The sequence below is a fragment of the Pholis gunnellus genome, assembly GCF_910591455.1.
Source record: "Pholis gunnellus genome assembly, chromosome: 11".
Classification (NCBI taxonomy): Eukaryota; Metazoa; Chordata; class Actinopteri; order Perciformes; family Pholidae; genus Pholis; species Pholis gunnellus.
Window position 1 is genome coordinate 8570303 of NC_136538.1, and position 21047 is coordinate 8591349.

Consider the following 21047-nt stretch of genomic DNA (forward strand, 5'->3'; position numbering starts at 1 on the left):
TGAGCTCCGGTATACAAGGCCTGTGGAGAATAAGAAGAGTTTTCACTTAATCAGACTGTTCCCTTTGGAGGACTTCATTAATTACCGGAGGAAGTTGCTGCACTGGAACATGTGCTCCAGATGGCCACAGACTTCACTTTGCGGGAAAGAAAATAGCTCGATCTTGTTGTTGTTGTTATTTTGGTGTCTGAATACGGTCCGTCTTTGTTGCCTCTCACAAGCCGCACCTACAGTATGTAAACAGTTTGATTCCTCTACGAATGTAACCGTCGTGTTGCTTTCCACCGCTGATAACAATATGGTACCCAGTGTCAACTTTCCTTTTGCTTCTTGACATCCGTACAGCAGCACCTCTGATCTGGCATCCAGCGCGCCCTCCTCTGCCAAACTTCCAGTAAAAGAAAAATAAGCAGCCAGTGATTATTATTCACGTGCTAATTTTAGCCCCTGCAATCGTCAAATATAAAACCCTCCTTATGTGCCCTATGGATGAAGCTGGATGTCATCTGTGTTGCCGAGCCGGTTCTGTTGGTGTCTGCCAACTTTTTGCCCAAAGTATAGTTTGCAACCTGTGGTGGTAAAGCTGGTGCTCTGCCTCTGGAGTTTGTGACAGATCCTAATGATACGCTCGTAGGTAATGAAGAAGCGCTGCCGAATAATAAACAAGACTCGGATAAGCACTCGCCTTGCTGAAGATATCCTCAATGGGCCGGCGGCGCTGTTGTGGTGTTGAAAGAATTAATCCGTTACTCTGCCCCGCAGTAGGATCACAGTTTTCTTTATCCGGTACGAAGCGAGATAAAGTTGTTTGGACGGAATGTTTTTGAAACCTACTTTTTAGGCTTTCGTTCCCTTGAATCGATGCGCTGTCCTCCATCACTACTTTCATCTGGCGATAAGTAGTGATGTTTGATTTGAATAGTATAAATATATTTTTATGTCGTGATGCCTTTTAGATCTTTATCCCTGGTGGGTCTTGAACCTGAGATTGTGAACGACTGCTCTGAGATCATCTTGGACTTTATAATTTGTCCAAATGTTTCATAATGTTGCTTTGTGTTGCTTTACACTCTGTGTATCCACCAGATCACCACTCCTCTCTCCGCTGCTCTCTGCACCTCTCCTTTCCCGCCCTCAACTTTCCGTCTTTGTTTTGCGAAGGGAAGGTCTGCTGTCACTCAAGGCTGTCATATGCCGAAAAAGTTGCCTAGCAACAACATGGAGGGATGTGAAGCCGCTGTTTACTCTCCACCCCCTCACCTCGTGGGCCCACTACCCCCCTTCCCGCTCGCGCTCTTCCTCTGTGGTGGAGATGGAGTGGCATGGTGGTCGGGGGGGGGGGGGGGGGGGGTTGCAATGGGGGGCAGCTCAGCCTCCTGCTCGCTGATGAATTCAGACAACAGATGCACAACAATCTGAGAGGAGAGAAGGTGGAGAGAGAGAGAGAGAGAGGAGAGAGAGGAGGGGAGGGGGGAGAGAAGTGACATTCAGTGATGCGGTGGTGTCTGCCTGTTGCCTGCCAGCTGCCTTTCCTCCCTTCCTCTCTGCAGGAGGAACAGGCCATTTCCCTAAACAGCTCCTCTCCCACTCCGCATAACTAAGAAGAAACCCGCCGTTATCAGCGGGACTAAAAATACCGGACAGCAAATGCATCACATGCCTGGTTTATCGTCACACTCTCATGAAAGACGGAGTTTAATCTAAGCCGATACAGGTACCTTTGTTCTTGGCGGATGATTAAATGTCCCCCGGAAGCCCTAGTTCCCTAATCGCACAATGCTGTTTAGGACTGTAATTAAGACGCAGGCCTCAATGGTTCCCATACCACCATGCAGAGCTTTGGCTTGTCTTTTCAGGTTGACCGTAGAATGACAAGAGTCGCCCTCAGGGGTTGTTTTTCCAGAAAGAATAGGCTCCACTACAGAGATGATATGAGAGCGTGTGATTTAACACCAGGCCAGACCAACTCCGGATGTGGTGCGGATCCCAACGCCTCCTCAATGTGTCTCGGGTGCGTTTACAACTAGAGCTGTCCGCTTGTGTTTGGATCTCCCAAAACGCATGCTCATTCTTCTTGGCAAGAAAGCAAATGATCAAACTATTCCTTTAAACATTAAGTACACAGCTAAATGCTCCATACCCATCTCAATCAAAAAGCTCAGATTTGTCTCAAAGTTCCTGAGAAAAGTTTGTAAAATCTATAAATGAAATCTACAACAACTTTGCGTCTGGCTAAATATTCCCATTTCTTAATCATATTGAGTTAGATGACCGTCGTATTGTTTGAAATCGGTCAAAACTCTGCATGGCATTTGAAAGATGAGCTGTGAAAGATGTTTATTCGGTGTTTGTGAACGTAGGCCGTTCAGCATGTGTATCCGTTTGCGTAATGACTACCCCTTGGTATGTAAATTGCCCATCAGACCCGGACGTCCACGTGCAAATGACCAGCGTTTTGTGGGATTGTGTGCTTCTCCACAGGCCCTGCCGCACATGTGTGTAGGCTGATGAATAGTTCTGTCTGTTTGCTGGGATGCAGTGACAAGAACTCTTAAGTGTTACCTCCTGGGGCTTCCCACTCTTCAAATAAATCCCTTTCCTGCCCCACCACTGGAATCAAAGCTGAGAACCTGCCTGCAGAGGCTAGATCAAAGCCCAATGCGGCACAAAGACCTGTACTTGCTGCCATTCATTCAGCTCGATTAAAGTCTGTCATTTCCTGTCATTTCCTGCCATTAACACGCTCCTACCTCCAACCAGAAACAGGCCGAGCAAAGCAGTCGTCAGGAAGTGGTTACAATGACACTGTTTTAGTGTTTTTCCCCAATTACGCTCCCATGTTGCACCATACAAGAGGAGACATCTATCATCAAAAGTCATTTACCTCTCAAAGAGTAGTTCTCTATTTAGCCTTTCATGTGGCTTAGGAGGGTTCAGAAACGACTGGCTTCACTATAAACACACTCGCACACATTCATACCTAGTTATTGCAACGCACAAGTGTAGCTTTTAATGTTGGCCATGCAGTAGTTAGGAGTGCCTTGCTCAGAGGTGCCTCAGTGGTTGTTTGTTTTATTAGCCTCCAACACCCAAGTTTCCCCTCTTCCAGCTCACATAATTCCACCATAAACCTGCAAGTCACAAGTCTCCTTCACTTTCCAAGCTGAACTCAAACGGCGAGCGTCAACAAACAGCAACTGGTCACTTAATGACGGCTGACGTCTTGTTGAATTTGAATGTACCACAGAGACCACTGCTCACGGCCAGCTGACTTGCGCTTGCATGAGAGGGAATCACGCCTCAATAGTCTGTATATGTAATCAAATGTTGTTTTTTTTAAATGAGTTCTCCCGATTTCTTTTTGTTGCGTTTGCTTCCTCTTCTGCAGGCCTTTACATTGCGAGGTGTGACGTTTAGATAGACCTCTTGCTTATTATTTCCCGCCATGCGGGCGCAGAAGGTAGATGACGTTTTAGCGGTCATCTTTCTGTCAGCCGTGGTCTTTGATGCATTGCTTCACATCTTCTGATAAAAGCTGCCGTCTCTCTTTGTTGCTGCTAGTTCTTCAGCAGTGAAGCACCAGAGAGTAGCGCTCCTCTTTTTAAAATACATTTTTTTTCCTTCCTTGCTCTTATGACCGTCGCAGCCTCTCCCCTTCCCTCCCTCCCTCCCTCCCTCCTGTCTGATGCTCTGGCCTCTGCTGAACATATTGCAAGCTCAGCATATGGCATGGGGCTGGAGGGATTATCAGTTATGAAAGAAGTGCAATTTCCCTCTCTGGTTGTGTCCGTCTCCTCTTATCTCAGTGTGGTTAAGGTGGTCGTGGTTGCCGTCTTTGTTTGTCCGACAGACAGACCCTTCGTGCCGAGCTGTAGTTCAGAGGGCGGATAAGTGGATTCCTCCGTCTCCCGTCGCTCCAAATGTCAGCCTTTTGCGAGAAACTTGGAAGGTCACGGGCTTGACCTGGGCATCTTTTCCCGGGAACAATAGCTCCCCCCCCCCCCCCCTTTCTTTTTTCTTGTCCTTCCTGTCAGCCAGAGAACCTCTGAATGTCACGGCCCACCCCTTCCCCGCACAACACCCAACAGTCTACCCCCCCACTGGCACAGCCACCTACTTTCCTTTACATATGCTAATGTTGCAGTCCCATTCATTCAGTTGGTGGCTTTGTCACAGGGAGGGAGAGGGTCGTGTGCATTAAGGGGGCAGCTGTATGCATTTCACTAGAGTGACTGCCCGATGGCCGCCAGACCTGTGCTTATTTTACTCTTTCTTTCTTTTTCTTCTACTTCTCTCTGTTTTCTCCCCAAACTAGTTGTTGGGTAAAGGAGCAGAAGGCCGGGTCGCTGTTGTTTTCTTTTAGAGGGCTTTCTGCTGTGAAGTGTGGCGGATTTCTCTCAACAAGTGGCTGATGGATTTAATGCACTTGGATAGCATCTCCACAGTGGGCTCATTACCACAGTGGCTCACTGGGCTTTGAGTCCTCTGCCATTAGGATTTATGGCTCTGATGAAAAAGGACTCTCTTAATCAGGTAAGCATGGCAGCAGTTGATGCCTGATGTTGGTTTTCATGTCATAGCCTCTTAGGAAGACATGTAAAGGCTAAATAATGCATCAGTTTTACATTAATGTGCATAATAGGCATTATACAAAGCAAGGAGAGTCATGTTTTCATACAATGGTGTGTTTGAGAGGTCGAGCCTGTGGGCCATATCACAAGAGGAATTTGTGAGTGCATGTCTGTGGCGGACAAAGTTCTTGCGAGGTGATGCATCAGTGTATCTGTGCTAACTCCTGTCCTCCCAACCCCTCGCGTCTTCCGGTTGACTAAACCTACAGCTGCTGCCCTAGGAGTCCAGAATTGTCCCGTCTCGCCCCAGATTTCTGTCGGCAACACCAAACCACATATGAAAAACAAACTTTTGAAAAGAAAACGAGCACCGCTGAGCTGACTGGAAAAAGGAGGTTGGGTTGCTCCTCGGCCTCGACCCGCTCTGAGGGTCGCCTCCGCCGGTCAGCGCTTAAAAATTCCGCTTCCCTGAATGGCGTGCGAATGTGTTTGTGCGTTAGTGCGTCGGCTCTCGCTCATCGACGGCGTCGCACATCTTACCTACTCGCCTCCTCTGCTGCACCGTTTCCCGGCGATAATGTGACGACCTGGACTCTCGCTGACCTCGGCAGAGGAGCGGCAGCACGGACGTTTCCCAGAGCTTTCGATCCGAACTCCCTCACAACTTCTTTTAACAGCTTCCCCTTTTGCAAGAGGAGAGCGCTCTTCTCACCAGTTCTCTCCTCCTCCCCTTGTTTTCTTTCTCCCCTCACCCTGATAGAGTGCACTCTGCTGACAGGCTGTCATTGGTATGGAGGTTGCCGGGTAAAAGCAGCAGGCTGCTGGGAAGCGGCAGAGAGGGGGGGGGATGTGTGCTGATGGAAATAGGTGGTGGTTTATTCTGCTGGGCCACATCAACCCTGCGCCTCCCCGCTCTGTCCCATCATAGCAGTGAGGGCCAGTGCGGCTGGGCCAACTTCGGGGCCGGGGGGGGACAGATGGTCCCTTTTGGAGAAGGGCCACAGCGCCGTGCTCTCGGTTTGTGGGGCTCCACTGGAGCGGCCAAAAACAAACGCGGCCTCCTTCTGTTGGGGAACGTACAGGAGCTTCGGTCTGCGAGACCCAAAGAGGCCGTGGGACTGCCATCTAAAGCTATGCACGTGTGATGCTAATGCTGGCTGATGCATCATGTTACCTGACAAACAACTAAGTGCTCCGTGATAGTGCTACCGCTAGCCACATCTCCAACCACATGCTATGCCATTAGTCGTATTAGCCAGCATTCATTAATTTAGAATCAGAGCAGGGACTCTCTGCGCCACTCTCTTTGTGCCGCTGCGCTTGTTCTTCCTTCTAATGCGAATAAACAGGAAGAGTCTGTTGTCCTGTCTATTTTAATTCTCAGATCACCCTGAAACAACTAAAGGACAATGGCAGTGTGCTGCCTGGCAGGCGCCGGGCAGATGGCCAGCTGGCAGGGCGACATGGTAGGAGACTCCCATTTTCAGTGGAGCCGGGAGGAGGCCTGCCTCGTTCCCGCACTACCTACACACAGCCAGCACTACCACTATTGTGCTGGTTTTTTATAAGTGCTTCACGCCAACTCAAGAACAAAGGGGCTCTCTTCTTTTCAAAACGTAACTTTTGCCGCATAGCTCGGCTCTACACCATGTCAACGTGATTATTTGAAGCTACCATCACTGTGGTTAAGCTCCCACTTGATGGACTGCTGCTCGTAATTGTGTTAATCTTGGCACGAAGGGGTCGTCATTCCAGAGCTGCTGCAGTGGTAATTTTACTCTTATCAACGGCTGTCATCTCAATGCGTTATCATGACATTGGAATTTGGAAACGGTTGAGCTGATGCATAAAGTGTATCTTGTGTTTTTACGAGAAGTTCTGCCACAAATGACTCGATGAAAGTATCTGCTTAGTTAGCGAAGAGTCAGGACTCCCAAAGTACTCTAAGAACATCTGTAGTGTATATTTACCGAGCATATAGCCTGCCAAAACGCTGCTGACACGCTGATTGTTTTAGAAGCAAAAATGTTGCGTTTGAACCCTTTACACGCGTAGCTTCAAAACATCACTGCGGTGCTTCACAATACAATTGGTTTCTTTTTTTAAAACCAGATAAACGGGTGAAGGATATGCGTCTTCCAGTTTCGTGGAGAAGTATAAACCTAATTGGATTTCCAATTACTTTACGTCCTTCGAGTTCACATGGTCTCTCAAACCGCTCTCTACTGGCAGACCCGCTTTTTTTTCTTCTTTGTCTGTAAAGCATATGGTAGACATTATGCGATCTGAAAGCGTCCAGGAAATGAAATTTACCATTTGCAGTTTCTGTTGGGTAAATACTTACTGTTCCCTGAACCAAGTGAAATGGGAGTCGGATCACGGGTGACCCCGGCGATTTTCGACATTCCAGATGGAGCTACTACTGAGCACGAAGCGGAGCACACTCAAGGGTGCACTCAGCTGGTGGAGCAAAACAGACTAATGCTCTCGTAAGCCGCCTCCGCCATAAGGCAACGGCTAGAAATAACCGCAAACGCAGTCTGCAGGGGGAAGCGGGCGGCTATCTGTTGTTTGATTTCACACGTGAGCGCACAACTGTTGACAGATGAGGTGTGGCGAGATGGCTGTTGGAGGGCAGTGACCTCGGGGTTAGCTGTGTAACCACAGCAGCGGATATCAGAGGATGGCTGCATCTCTATAGTCCAGCTGTCTCATATCTGTTTCTACGCTCTTATGGAAGTCTTGTTTCTGGTATGAGGCAACTTCCTTTTTCGCAGAAATTCCTGTCTAGTCTCCTCAAACCAGAAGTGAAACTCTTATATATATATTTTTTTTTTTGCTTGAGTTTTCATATAGATGAAAGTGCAGAGTATAAAGAGTCTCTCTTTTGAAGTAGCGCTCATGCCAGAGGGATAGAGTCCTGGATACACTGCAGTGCTTGTTTGATAAAGGCTGTGTTTTCCAGAAGTCTGAGCACCTGGGGCATTAGAGAATTTGGCCATTTCCCACAGTGCATTGTGAGGCCCCGATGATGAGGTTGCATGTTTACTCTGTGCTGTCTGACCTCCTTTTTTTAATCCCTTCTGCTGATTGTTCTTCTGCTGTTGGGTCAACTGAGGTCGGTGGGCGCTGTGATGTAAACAGAAAGCCTCTATTCGTCTCCTGCAGAATCTCTCTGGTTGCAAGCGCACACTCGTCCTCACACACTCGTATGTCCTTGCACACTCTTCTCCTTTGCAGTATTTTCTGTGTTCTCTTGGTCCAACGTCGTGTTGGTATGAGCTCAGGTGTGTGTGTGTGTGTTTTTGTGGATAATGTCTGAATGGTCAGTGGTTATGAAGCTTTTTTCTTATCTCAAAGTGCTTTAATAAAGTCATGGGATCAGTTCCACATTTTAGGTGTCAGCTTTAGGGCGCATGTTCCTTGTTAAGCTGTTGTTTGTATTATTTCCAAACTAGGTAAATAGACCAACTATTCAAGATGAAAACTTTCGAGGCAAGTTCAAGTTTCATGTTGCCTAGATTCGACAAGAAGTACTGGTAATGTTCTGTAGTTCATCATTTACAGAAACTTGCAATTATCTGATCAGCTCTTAACTCGTGCTGAAGCTCTTCTTACGCAGTGAATTAACTTGAGTGTTGAAGGCTTTCTTGCCTTTTGAACAACACGGATAGGAGAAGACTTTTGATCAAAGGGGAAACTCATTTTGGCGCATCATGAAAACGGCTGGCACACATTCCCCTCCTTATTTGTACCCCCCCGTCATTTAAGAAAAAAAAAGAAAGAAGAGTAATCTCTCCACTCTGTCCCCTTGTTTGGTTTGGGGAACAAACAAACTAGGTCCTCGTCTGCTTTTTGTCACTGTAAAACAGTACCGGGACCAGTTCTAAATCCTCTGCTCCGGCCTCCTGTAACACAAGCTTTAAGTTTCAGCTGCAGCTGCATCTTGTGCATCTACTCATTTAAACGTTCACCATCAGCATTTCTGGCTTTATGTCTCAACGAAATGCCAAACATACCCTCTCGCTGCCAGGGACAGACCTCCAGTCACACCCAGAGCTTTTGAGAACATGCCAAATGTGATTTTTAAATTGCAAAAGTATTATTTTTAATTCCGTAGCTTATTACTTATCCAAGTCCGCTTAACCTAAATAAATGTTGGCACCCGTGGTTGTTAAATTCTCACCCATGTGAGTATTTGTAAAGGATAGCTCGGCTGGATTTGGTTTGCTGTTATTTTCCACATATCGGGGCTCGATAAGGCAGCTAGCTGGAACTCAATTCATTGGTTTCCTTCCCTCCCGCTGAGGGTGTGACCCTCCATTCAGACTGGCCATTAAAATCTCAGCATTACTCCCTGCAGGCAATATGGGCACATCGGGGTGTTTTCGGTTGGTGGTCTGGGCCACAATAAGAGATGATTGGGTTCTTACCGGCTCAGATGTAGGAAGGTGGCGCCGCGTACGGGAAGGGGAGGGTTCGCCCATCAATGGCAGGGCTTTAGCATCAGTGCTAATTTGAGGGTCAGCTGGTAGGAGATTCCAACCCGCTGTGAGGTTGAATGGTGCGAGCAGGAGATGAAAGCGGGAGATGTTGAATGGTGCGTTTGGTTTTCTTTGGTCCATAGTGAGACACACACACACATACACACATTCTTAACAAGTGTCCTTTCTGGTTCTGGAGGCACTTGGGGAAGATGGCATGACTGGTTTCCCAGGCCCCAGTAATGAACTCTCAAGGATAACATCGCCCAATTAATTGGTTCTGTGGTTTAATGGCACAAATCTCTTTTGAGCAAGGTTTGGCAAAACTCCCATTCTTCTTTTTTTTTTCTCTCCTCCTTCCCACTTCAACATTTTCACTTCTCTCCTCAGCCTCACTTCCTCCCTCGCCTTAACCCCGTTACGGTAGAGAATCGCTCCAGTGAAGCTGAAACGCGAGTGTTTTTCCATCAGATTGGAGATGCCCGTGTCTGGTTGCAGTCCTCCCCTCCTTCCCCCCCGACTGAAAGTGTGATGAATTTAATATCGTTCCTGCCCCAAAAACCATCGCGCACTCCCCTCCAACTCCCACCGCAAGGTTGCAACAGCTGCTCTCAATAGAGGATTGAACACAAAGCTCCCACATTGTTAAAAAAAAAAGCAGCTCCTTGGAGGACAGAGCCCTAAAACCCACGTGCGGCGTGAATTTGATCGCATTTGAGTGTGACGTGACATGGAATGTGATTCATTGTTTTTACTCTTGAGTTCATTGAGCTATCAGTCGGCGGGACAGCGAAGCATAAGCAACGTGCCTTCAGGTGTCTCTGCTTTCCGCTTGGATTTCTTCCCTTCCTCTGTGTTAATGATGAACGCGGTGTGACACATCCAAATGTTTGACTGGCTGCAGCCTGTCAACACTAAACAGCAGAAGGCAGGTAACAAGGAACCAAAATAAACGGTGGGGGGGGGGGGGGCTCGTGAATGCACCCAGAGGGGGATTTTGCTTCACATAGCAATGCCGCCTGACTCACTATATGATGAAGTCCATGAGCTGGAAAATTGGTGTAATCATCTTGGCCTCTAACCTACATTTGCACCCCCAATTTGGCTGCGGGAGGAGAGGATGACTGCATCGCAGCTTGGCTTCAGCTCCGGAGGTCGAGGCGTCTTGGGGCCGAGGCCAGCTACTACTTCCTGCTCACACAGAACAGAGGAGCATTAATATGGCTCAATTACCCCCGGGCTTTATTAAGGATAATTGGCTATAATCACAGGTCTGTGTTCAGCCCCAGGGCTCAGAGTGGCCCAGCATCTTAGGTAGGGGCTAAATAAACATGCGACTCGAGGTGCAATAGGCTGGACACCGTGGAGGATATTTTTTGAGTGTGAAAATTCAAGAAAGTATAAAAGCAGGGCTCAAATGTTGTTATAATATTCTGTAATCATGCACAATGGGTGTACGGGCAGAAACATACCGCTAAATTGTGCCTTTTGATGTCCAAACATATGCAAATCTTGATATTTTGCTTGCATAATTGTGACAACCGGGTGGCTTTTTGTGCAATTTCGACACACAACTTGCCAAACCTCTGCTAACATCGGCGAGCGCAAGACGTTTTGAAGCGTAACCTGAGGTCTACGGCAAGTGACAGGTTTGGCTTTTTCAGAGCGTCACTGCTACCTGAAATGGGCCGCGTTGTCAACAAATCAGGCGCGCGGAGGATTAGGCGTTCCTCTTCAGAATATCTTTTAAAGGGCTTATGACATGGCGCTGCTTTTTCGAGCATACAATGTGTGCCTAATTTCCTTAAGTGCTGTCAGCTCTGAGTGGATTAAGCTGAATAATGTGCAAGAAATGTGTTTTCGCAACCGGCATAAAATTGAACTTCGGCGTTAAAATATGCGCTGCTGTTTTGCTGGAACATCGTTGCGTTGTGACCCAATTTACATAAATTCACTCTTCGCTCATGTCGCCGTATTTCCCGATGGGCCTTAAGACCCAGTTTGATCAATCCGATTGGACAAAAAGACATTCCGAGGTTTTGTTCAGAGGGACTTCCTCTCCACAAGCAACAGTTGTGTTGGAGTTGTAGAAGTGACTAATGAGAAGTCAGTCTGTCCAGAGAGTCTGTCAGAGTTGGCTGATGCCGTGTGTGTCCTGCTCGGGTGAATGAAATATCGGCGATACATTGGACCATTACTCTCAGGACGCGTGCACTTTTTCTGACAGCGTATTAATATCTGCCGGGCCTTTTTTAAATCAGGCCGCAATGTCAGAGGATTATTTTAAGACCTGGCAGAACCGCTGGGCCGCTCCCCTCTGGATGGACCGAGATGAAAGACGGACTCCTCCAACATCAGAGACGGAGAATGAGTTCATTACTGTAATTAGGCCTCTCTTTTCTCTCCTTCGCTGTCCCCTTCCCCCCCCATGTTCACCGGGCCATGTGTCTTAAACAGCCATAATGGCGATGCATTACTCCAGTAATAAAAGGCTGTTAGCAAAGCAGACCGCCCACCCTCCATCTGCTGCCTCCCTCGCAAACACACACACACACACACACACACACACACAGAGCCACAAAGGCAAGGACAGAAAACAGCCTCCTTCAGGTCACAAAGAACATGGATTCTGCTGACCAAGTAGCCTGTGGCTCTCTCTATTAGTTTGGGGGAGGGGGGGGGATAGATGTGAAATGAGACATGGTACAACTGTGTTCATTAATCACTGTCGCAGTGAAAGTAGCTAATAGGAGGCAGGAAAGGGAAACACAGACCACCATGTTCACTGGTTTATCCTGTCCTGCTCCCAACGTGAAATACAGGCCCGCGAACCCTTTGCTGACCCCGTGTAGCAGCACAAACAAGGAGAGGCGAGACAGTATGAACATAAACAGTTTCTGTTTTTTTTTTAACTATGAATACACAACCATTTGGAAAGAGTTTGGAGGTGAAACTAGGACGCTATATAACACTGGTGCTGTATTTTCTTTCGTTTTTATTGCTTAAAGTTTGTCATTTTGTTCTAATTTTACTCGATAACATGATCCTATTTTCTTCTAACAGTGATTGTAAATGTTGAGCTTTGATTGTTTGTTTTTTGGTTTCTCAGTGTTGACATTACAGCCACCTATCTTATTTTTCTATATTGTTTTTTTTTTTTCTACTGTGAAAACACATTCATGCTGTTTTGTTGTCATGCATGGAGATTACAGTATGTCGGCTTCTTTGTTCGTCTTGTTCTCAGTCATCCGTCAAAGCTTCTGTCGGGAGTGTCCCCATTGATGAAGCTGTTTGCACAGGTGGCACATTTTGCGGTCACCAGCTCCAATTGTGAGTGTGAAAGGACTGCGTTCAGTCAACGCGTGACATTTGGTGCTGGTGGTCAGCAGACCGCCGTATGGTCACCTCTCCGCTCTGTCCTGACTGGGAAAGAGACCTGAGATGGATTGTAGTTGACATAAGCTTCTTTCAGGCATAGTTCTTGGTAAACTACCGGGATACTCGGGCACCGCTGGTGATTCACACTACATTCAGGAACATATCAGATGACGGTTAAGCTACATTTACGGATGTCAACTGCCATAAAACTGAAGTAGAAGAAGGGTCAAGGTGTACGTAAGCTGTCATGATAACCGCCATAAACAACATGTCATTTATTATGGCACTGCTAATATAAAAGCACAATAATCACAATATTCTAAATAAATAAAACAAATTAAATAAAACCACACAACTAAAACAATAAATAAAATGGACTTTTGCAAAAACAAGTTGCAATGTGTGAGTACTGAGTAATGCTCAAGTCTTATATTCGAGGGGAGAACTGCTGTTTATTAGTCGATAGTCGTAAACATTATCGAGATCATGTGCATATATTGTACGATAATCGAACAATGTAATTATCGTGATTGCCATCGTGTACTCGTCGGAAGGCGTCTCTTATTTTTAGGCAAGGAGCTCAACCCACGAAAACATTGGCGGAAATTCTCAGCCGTGAACAAGTCGCAGATTTAAACGCGTCATCAGCGGAGTCTTGTGATTGGTTTGATTGGTTTGCGTCTTTCGTCGGACCGACTTAACCCTTTAGGTGCTTATGTGCAATGTTACTGCTTTCAGTCACAACTCAGCCAGACCAACATGTTCTCTGAAATGTCCATAGGTGGGAAATTGGCAGTTCTGCCTGAATATTGATGCCGGCTCCCCGTCCCACACGAGCTCATGCAGGAAATGTTCCTGAATATTTCAGGGACAGGCTGCATATGTGAAAGGGACTATAGATGATGGTGATGGGTATTTAGTGAATTCAACAAACGGATGTCACAATTCCTTTTTTTTTCTCTTCAATTCAAGAAATAAGATTCACAAATAATTCTGAAACGAGTCTCTTTATTACCAAATACATCAGATCTACATGTTTACACTTCATATAGTGGTAATTCTTCAGACATCATTGGTCCCTGCTTACACTAACACATTGGCATACATTCAATATTCAGAAATTAGACCATATCAGTAATGGTTTTTACCACATATTGAAAGGGGCAATTCACATCTGTAACTTTCACATATGTTTATTGCTTTATGTTGAAATAATAAAACCAAAACCAACGTCCTACCCAAATCTGCCACTTTTTTCAGACTCGGCTGTTGTCTGCATTGAAAATGAGGCTTTGCTTTGGCATTGTTAACTCCGCTACAACCCGGCAGATAATCCATTATCTATCATTCGCCAGTTCTAAGGGACGAACATATTTCCCGGAACAGCACATGTTGCAACATTATGCATTCACATGACACAACATCTCGCTGTCCTCTCTAAGCCTCGTCTTTAAACACAGTGGCACTACAGTTTCTGAGCTTGTGACTGAAGCCGTGTTCATAACCAGACCAGTCCGCGATGGGAGAGAGAGAGAGAGAGGATTGTGGGTAGTTTGGCAGTACATCTAACGGAGGAGGTATCATTGTCAATCTATTCATACATATTTGGGTCATGCACACATTAACCTGTATCTGGCCCGGGCTGAAGCGCACGCTTTATTATTATTACAATGTTTCAGAGTCATCCCCAGTGTATTTGGTCGAGTCTGGCCTGTAGCTAATCTTCATGTGACCCACATTTTCATCCCAAAATAGTTTACCCTCCTCCTTATCAATAATTGAGAAATGTAAACAGTAGTCCATCACGTTTAGAGTGAAACCTCACAACGACGATAGCTTTAACAGGGATTCTCATCTCCACTGAAGCAAAAAGGAAATAACTGGCGATCCCGGGCCTCTGTGAAGTGGAGGTTTTGTTCGCTAACTCATGGGGTTTTCACGTGATTGCAGTAGAAGGAGGAAGGAGGCACACCACCAGCCCCAAAGAACACGAGAAAAGCATTTAGGTCAATGTAGGAAGACTTGTACTCTCTATTGTGACATGGTGTGGTGTGATCTTTCATGCAGAAGTCAGGTTTTGAGGAGATGAATCCGTTCCACGTGCAACACCTCAGTCACTTGCCCCCACTGGACCCGACAACATATTTAATAGCTTTGGATGGGATTGATAGAGAGGAGTTGCTCACTTCCTCTTTGCTTTCAGCGACGGCATACGGCACAGTCTTTGTTTGTCAGCGTCTTTATTGCATTGCCCATGTCAGATCATTTGCCGCAGTTAGAACGAGGATATGTAACCAACCCGGCGTTTAACAAAAGTCTACACACTGATATACAGAGACATTACGGGTAAAAATGGAAACCACGTGAGTTTGCAGCACAATGTGTATCCGACATCTGAAATACCCGAGGGAACAAATCGGCCTTTCAAGGACAAGCCAACCGATGTTTTCGCTCTCCTTCACTCTGTCCTCAGATGTTCAGGTTAATGAATAAAAACTGCTGGTGTCAGCCTTTTTTCTGTTTTGTTATTTCCCCAGTTGATCAAACAAATGAAGAAGGGGACAAGAACTTGCAATCTTTCTTTTCTGTAGTTACGGTAGTGGTGTGGACCCCCACGTCATATTTCAGTGAGTTTGTGGCTATTATGTGTATTATATTACATTAAACACATGTTTATTTGTCATAGCCAGTTTACCTCATTGGGTTCTTGTTAATTTCCCTCCTAACCAACTACATCAGATTTAAAAGGCGTTGTGGCGTTGCCGTTGAATATGCAAAACTATCCCCCCTGTATAATTTGCAGCTTGATGATGCTGCGAGCGGTTGGATCAGATATTGGTACATGTGAACATTTAGCTGAACATCTGCCTCTTGTTGCTGTAATTTGCTTCACCGCCATCTGTTAGGCATTGGCTGGAAGCACCAGCAAAGATATACATCTATCTTGTTATAAACCCATAATGGCACCAGCTTCTCTCGACTACACTAATTAGCCGTATTCGATGATATGCTCTGCATTTGTTCCAAAGCTAATGCAGCCCTATATAACCCTCAGTTGGAGTTCATTACAAGATAACAGGGTAGAGGCAATTTAGGTAAACAGTGTGATCATCTTTATAGCTGAACTGAATGTGCCGCGTTTAGGGTCATTTTGAGGAACACAAATTGCATTCCCCTATGTTTTCAATAAAAATGCCTCCATTACAATGTTCTGACCCTCTCGCTGTGTGCTAACATTTTCGTCTGTTTTTCTTTCTGTGCCACAGATCCAACTCTTCCAGCTGTCGCTCTGCGTTGGCGGCCCGCTGTGAGAAAAGACTCCACGTCGCTGTGTCTCAGCGCCCCTCAGACACTTGTCCTTGACATCCAAATGCTGTGTGTTGATCGTCGTGCCAGCCGCCTTCTGTGAGTTATGACGACGGCTGCTTCATCGACTCAGGAAAGAGGCTCCGCCTCCGCTCGGCAGTGAGCGAATCACATGATGTAATGAAGAAGGGAAGTCTGCTCTTCAAGGAGTCCGCCAGCAGGATATGAGTATTTTGAGCCCTGTGACGGATAACAAATCAAACCTCGTGGGAATTGTGGGAGGCCCAGAAGAATACTCCAGAGCAATGCAGTCAGAGGAGCTATTCAACAGGAAACTCAAAGCCCTGAATGGTAACATGGGACCGCCAGCCCCCAACATGCAGGGGAAAGCCGAAGGCGCAGGGAAGACAAATGGTAATCCAGCCATGCCTAAAATGGGCGTCAGGGCCAGGGTGACAGAGTGGCCACCAAGGAATGACGGATGGGACGGACGGCCTTCACCGAACTATCAGAGTGTCATACCTGTGTTTCAAAACGGCCAGCAGGAACATACTGTGGACATACTGGAGCAAGGCGAGTCAGTGTGTCTGGAGGTAGACTACTCTGACAAATACACGCTGAGTGACCTCCTCAGCCACTCCCCGCTGAAGGGTCTACATCCGATCCGCCAGCGCAGCAACAGCGATGTTACCATCAGTGACATTGACTCTGAGGACATCATGGACCAGAATGCCGTCAATCCAAACACCGGGGCCTCGCTGCACCGCGAATACGGCAGCACGTCCTCCATTGACCGCCAGGGCCTGAGTGGAGACGGCTTCTTCACCATGCTCAGAGGCTACCGAGTGGACACTCTGGACCACCGGAGCATACCGCCCATGGGTTTCCCCGAGTTGTTGCGCTGCGATGCCGCCCTCTCCCCCAGCCTGCAGACAGCGGCCCAGATCGCCAGGGGCGAGATAGTCCACATTCCGGGCTACGACTACGTAGACAACTCTCTCATTTACAGCCGGGAGCCGGAGCGGTCCTTCATGAGGCGCCTTAAATCGGAATCATCCGAAACGTCTCTGTTCCGGAAACTCCGGACCATAAAGAGTGAGAGTGACGCCTTGCGGCTCTCAATAGAGGACGACCGGCGGCCGCTCAGCTTCCAAAAATGCTTTGCGCACTATGACGTCCAAAGTGTTCTTTTCAACATCAGCGAGGCGGTGGCAAGCAGAGCTACCCTGAACCAGAGGAAGAACACCACCACCGGGGCTTCGGCCGCCTCAGCCGGAGGGCCCGGAGCACCACAGCTGCCCGGAGGTGGAGCACTGGCTGGACCCGGAGCAGGGTGCCCCGACGGCGGAGCAGCAGGATGTAGCAGTGGAAACACCCCCATGTTCGAGTCTCCACTCGGCAGCAGGGAGGACTTGAACCCCAAGGAGAACCTTGACTCTGACGAGGGGGACGGGAAGAGCAACAGCTTAGTGCTGGGCTGTCCACACTTCCGCAACGAGATCGGCGGCGAGGGCGAGAGGAGGATCTCCCTCTCCAGAGCCAACAGTGCCAACTACAGTGGTTTGTCAGAGAGCTGCTCTTTTGAATCCTCTTTAAGTTCCCACTGCACCAATGCCGGAGTCTCTGTGCTGGAGGTGCCTCGAGAAAACCAGCCTATCCACAGGGAGAAGGTCAAACGCTACATCATTGAGCACATCGACCTCGGAGCATACTACTACCACAAGTACTTCTATGGGAGAGGTAAGGAACGCTTACGGTGATGATGATGATGATGATGATGATGTGTTATGTTTGAGTGTACCGAGATTTAACAGGATGTGAGGGTTTAAATGACTCAATGTTGAGGATTATTAAATGTTCCAGGCCAATTCCATTTCCTTGAAATAAGGAAGTTCCCAAATGGAACAGCCTCGGCTCACTGGGTCAGATATCATGACGGCCCACTTATTTTTGTAAGACCAGATGAAATAAGGGCCAGAACAATAGCAGGCTTGTGTTGGGTGTGTGTGTGTCCTCGGGAGAGGAGCGTTCATGTCCTCCCTGTGATATTGCCCTGAACCCCGCGGAGTGGCCGTGATTAGTCATGTGAGAAGCGAGAGGTGAGCGAGAGGGTGTGCGTCGCAGCTGTTCAGTGTGGAGGCCGCAGGGGTGTGAGGACCCCTCCCCTAAAACTTTTAGGGTCAGTAAAACTATGCCACGGGCCCCCGGGTCCCCCTCATTAAAACACCTATGTGACTGATGCTGAGAATGCCACGCGAACCCCCGACCCATCATCGCATTATACACGTCTGTTTCTCCCCACTATCTGTGCGACTCTCAGCAGATTGAGTTACCCATTCGTGAGCCTCCCCAGAAAAACAGCTGCTTCACCTTTAACACCGAGAGATGCCTGACCTTCTCCAAAAAAAGATACTCTCTTTGTTAGAGGCCCGGTGTCTCTGGTTAACGAGACCATTACAGAGCTGCTCTGCTTAGAGTATCTTTTATTGTACCGTGGAGTTCACTCTGATAATCATTTACTGTGAAACGTTATGCTTTTAACCTCTCGGTGGCAGGCCGATGTATATGCGAAATGCTCCGCGTTGCTGTCAGTTTCGTTGTGACGTTGTGGCTTTTACAGGAGATTTTCACAGGACGTGGACGTCGCTTTTGCCCTTTTTTTCATGAGGTGTTGTATCGGAGAGACAAGTCTGTCATCACCTCTGCTTCACCGTAAACAAAAAAAGCAAAAGGCACACACTCACACAAACATGTCACCACTTTAGGGCAGGCTTTTATCAACCTGTGCTGAACATTGATCCCATTGATTGCCTAACGCCCTCCTTCCCTTAGCAACAGGAGTGTTTCTCCCCAGGCTACACTAATGGACACAATGTTTCATCCACACCCTCGGGCCATAACTTGGTACACACACACAAAATATATATATATATATAAAAAAGGCACAGTTATGTGACCCGTGCCTTATAGTGAGATATCTGACCTGAAATATAGTTTTAGAATTGAAGATTTTGAAGGCATTTCTTCAGTGTGGAGTGACAGGAAGATGGGAAAGAGGCATTATTTGACATGACAATCAAAGTCATCCATTCGGCATCCTTTGGCAAATTGTCAACGCCATGTGATGAGTAACGGTGACATGTTCTAGAAGTGTGATGACAAAAAGCTTTCCTCTACAAGTCTCCCTCGCCCGGTGGCTCTCGTACAGAGGCCACAGGGCCTCCTACCATCATCTGACCGTATGCCTCTCAGACAGAGAGGCATAAGTCTCTGACGAGCCTCGCATTCCTCAGGCGGTTATCCCCGCACTGCCTTTGTACACATTTATTACTCGCGCCAATATGCGCTTCGCCCTGACATTAATGCCACAGCGACGAGAATCTGCGTATTTACATCGCATGCTCTACGCAGCGTGGGGGCAGTGTGAAAACTTCTGCAGGAATCTCTGTGCGAATGTCAGTGCTGTGAGTCCCTGCTGAGGTTTTTTCCTCTTGTTGTCTGCTGAATCCAGGTCTTTCTCCACGGCTTTAGCCTGGATTAGGGGGTGTTTGCGCAAGGCATCGCTTTTTGTGTGCAAAGCTCAGCTCCCCGTCCATGTCCTAAACACACACTCGCACATACAATAACGCACACGCAGACCCTTTTACTCTAGGTCAACACATGCGTTAGTACTGGTGTTTCAAATGCTTACAACTAAAAAGACTAAAAGTCCCCACTAGTGTTCATTATATTTTTCTTTAAACCTCACAACCTGCTGGAAAGAACGTTGGCAACATTACTATTCTTGAAGCTTTTCCAGAAAAGAAACCTAAAATGTTAAATTCTTTACAAATTAAAAAATGTGATGCCAGTCTGATGTGTAACCATCATTTAAATAGCATTTGTCTACCAATGTGGCCTGTAAACGTTGACTTAAACGTCAAAAAGGGTTCTGCTTACATTCCCCTGAAGGACACAAATACTCTGAGCCTGAACTGAGGGGACATCCTGGTGGCCTGGTGGTTTAGGGCACATACCGTGTAACCACTGGGTTTAAACGAAGCCAGGAAACTTTGCCTCGTCTGTCTCTCCCCATATAACCCTCCTCTCCGCGCAGTCAGTTAACGAATGAAAGCAATATGGCATGAAGAAAAAAAAGAAGCAGAAATGACCTTGAGTGATGCAACCCTTATTTTTAGCATGGTTTGTTAAGCCTGCTCCTCCGTACAGTAGCAGGTGTGGCTCTAGCTGTCGTGGGTTGAGTCCAGATACTAAAGCCCCCCCCCCCCCCCCATAAATGTTGTTCTCTGGCTGTTCAGAGTGTCGGCATTATACAGGTTTGTATAAACAAAAAACCTTTACTGTCATGCTGTAAGAATAGTTTGCTCGAGATGTTTTTATATCGCCAGAGGCGCGACATTGTGTGGAGTATCTGGGTCAGTGATGGGTCAAACTGCCCAGAGCTCTATTTTTATTTGTTTGTTTTTTGTGTGTTTTAAATCCCACTCCACACCAAGCTCTAATCCAAAGTGAATCTATTACCAATGGACCCCCTGCTGCTGTCTGTAATCAGTGTCACAGCTCGTCCATGGCCAATCCACACACAGAGGGTTTTTTTTATACGCAAATAAATAAAAGAATATAAAATGATGTTCTGTCAAAGCAAAAGTAGTGATTTTAGCAGATTGGAAAAAGATGATAAATCCTCATTCTCGAAGTTGAGGTCCACTCAGAGCTCTAAATGTGTGTTTTTCATTCCCATCTTTCATTCCCCCCCCCCCCCCCCCCCCCCCCCCCCCCCCCCCCCCAGAGCATCAAAACTACTTCGGGGTCGATGACAACCTGGGCCCTGTGGCGGTCAGCGTCCGCAGGGAGCGGCTGGACGACGGGAAGGAGAAAGATGGAATGCAGCACAACTATCGAGTCACCTTCAGAACCAGTCAGGTAACTATGATGCACCGAAGCGCACTTATGCTGCACCGCTTGTTGTCTCCAGTCAGCGTCGAACTACTAGGGCTGCTCGGTAGGAGTTAACCGATTTTACTATCGCCTAATTAAAGAATTGACTACTAGCTAGTTCGTGCTTTTTAAAGGATGTTTTTTTTGTATATTGTGTTTTAATGTGGAGGTCTCTCAGATCGGGGCTTGTTCAAGCAGCGCAGGAGTGCTTCAGTACTCCTGAAAACAAGAGGAGGCTTCTCCTCGCTCATAAATTTGCTCCTTGCACCCTAATGTGATTCTGTGCCAGTTGTGACTCAGTTGGCCGGTCATGCAAACGCTGATTGCCGTCTATCGGAGTCAGCGTGATCACCCTGGCTCTCCATCTCGA

General features: G+C 47.2%; 1 protein-coding gene across 2 annotated transcripts in view; it reads left to right on the plus strand.

Annotated features, from left to right (window-relative positions):
- Positions 1–21047, plus strand: part of LOC306703189 (signal-induced proliferation-associated 1-like protein 2) — a 69134-nt gene that overhangs the window by 7183 nt on the left and 40904 nt on the right. For both annotated transcript variants that reach the window (XM_079169061.1, XM_079169062.1), the window contains exons 2-3: positions 15700–17479; positions 20529–20662. In XM_079169061.1, the coding sequence (XP_079025187.1) occupies positions 15964–17479; positions 20529–20662 (1650 nt within the window). In that variant the 5' untranslated portion in view covers positions 15700–15963. The remainder of the gene's footprint in view (positions 1–15699; positions 17480–20528; positions 20663–21047) is intronic.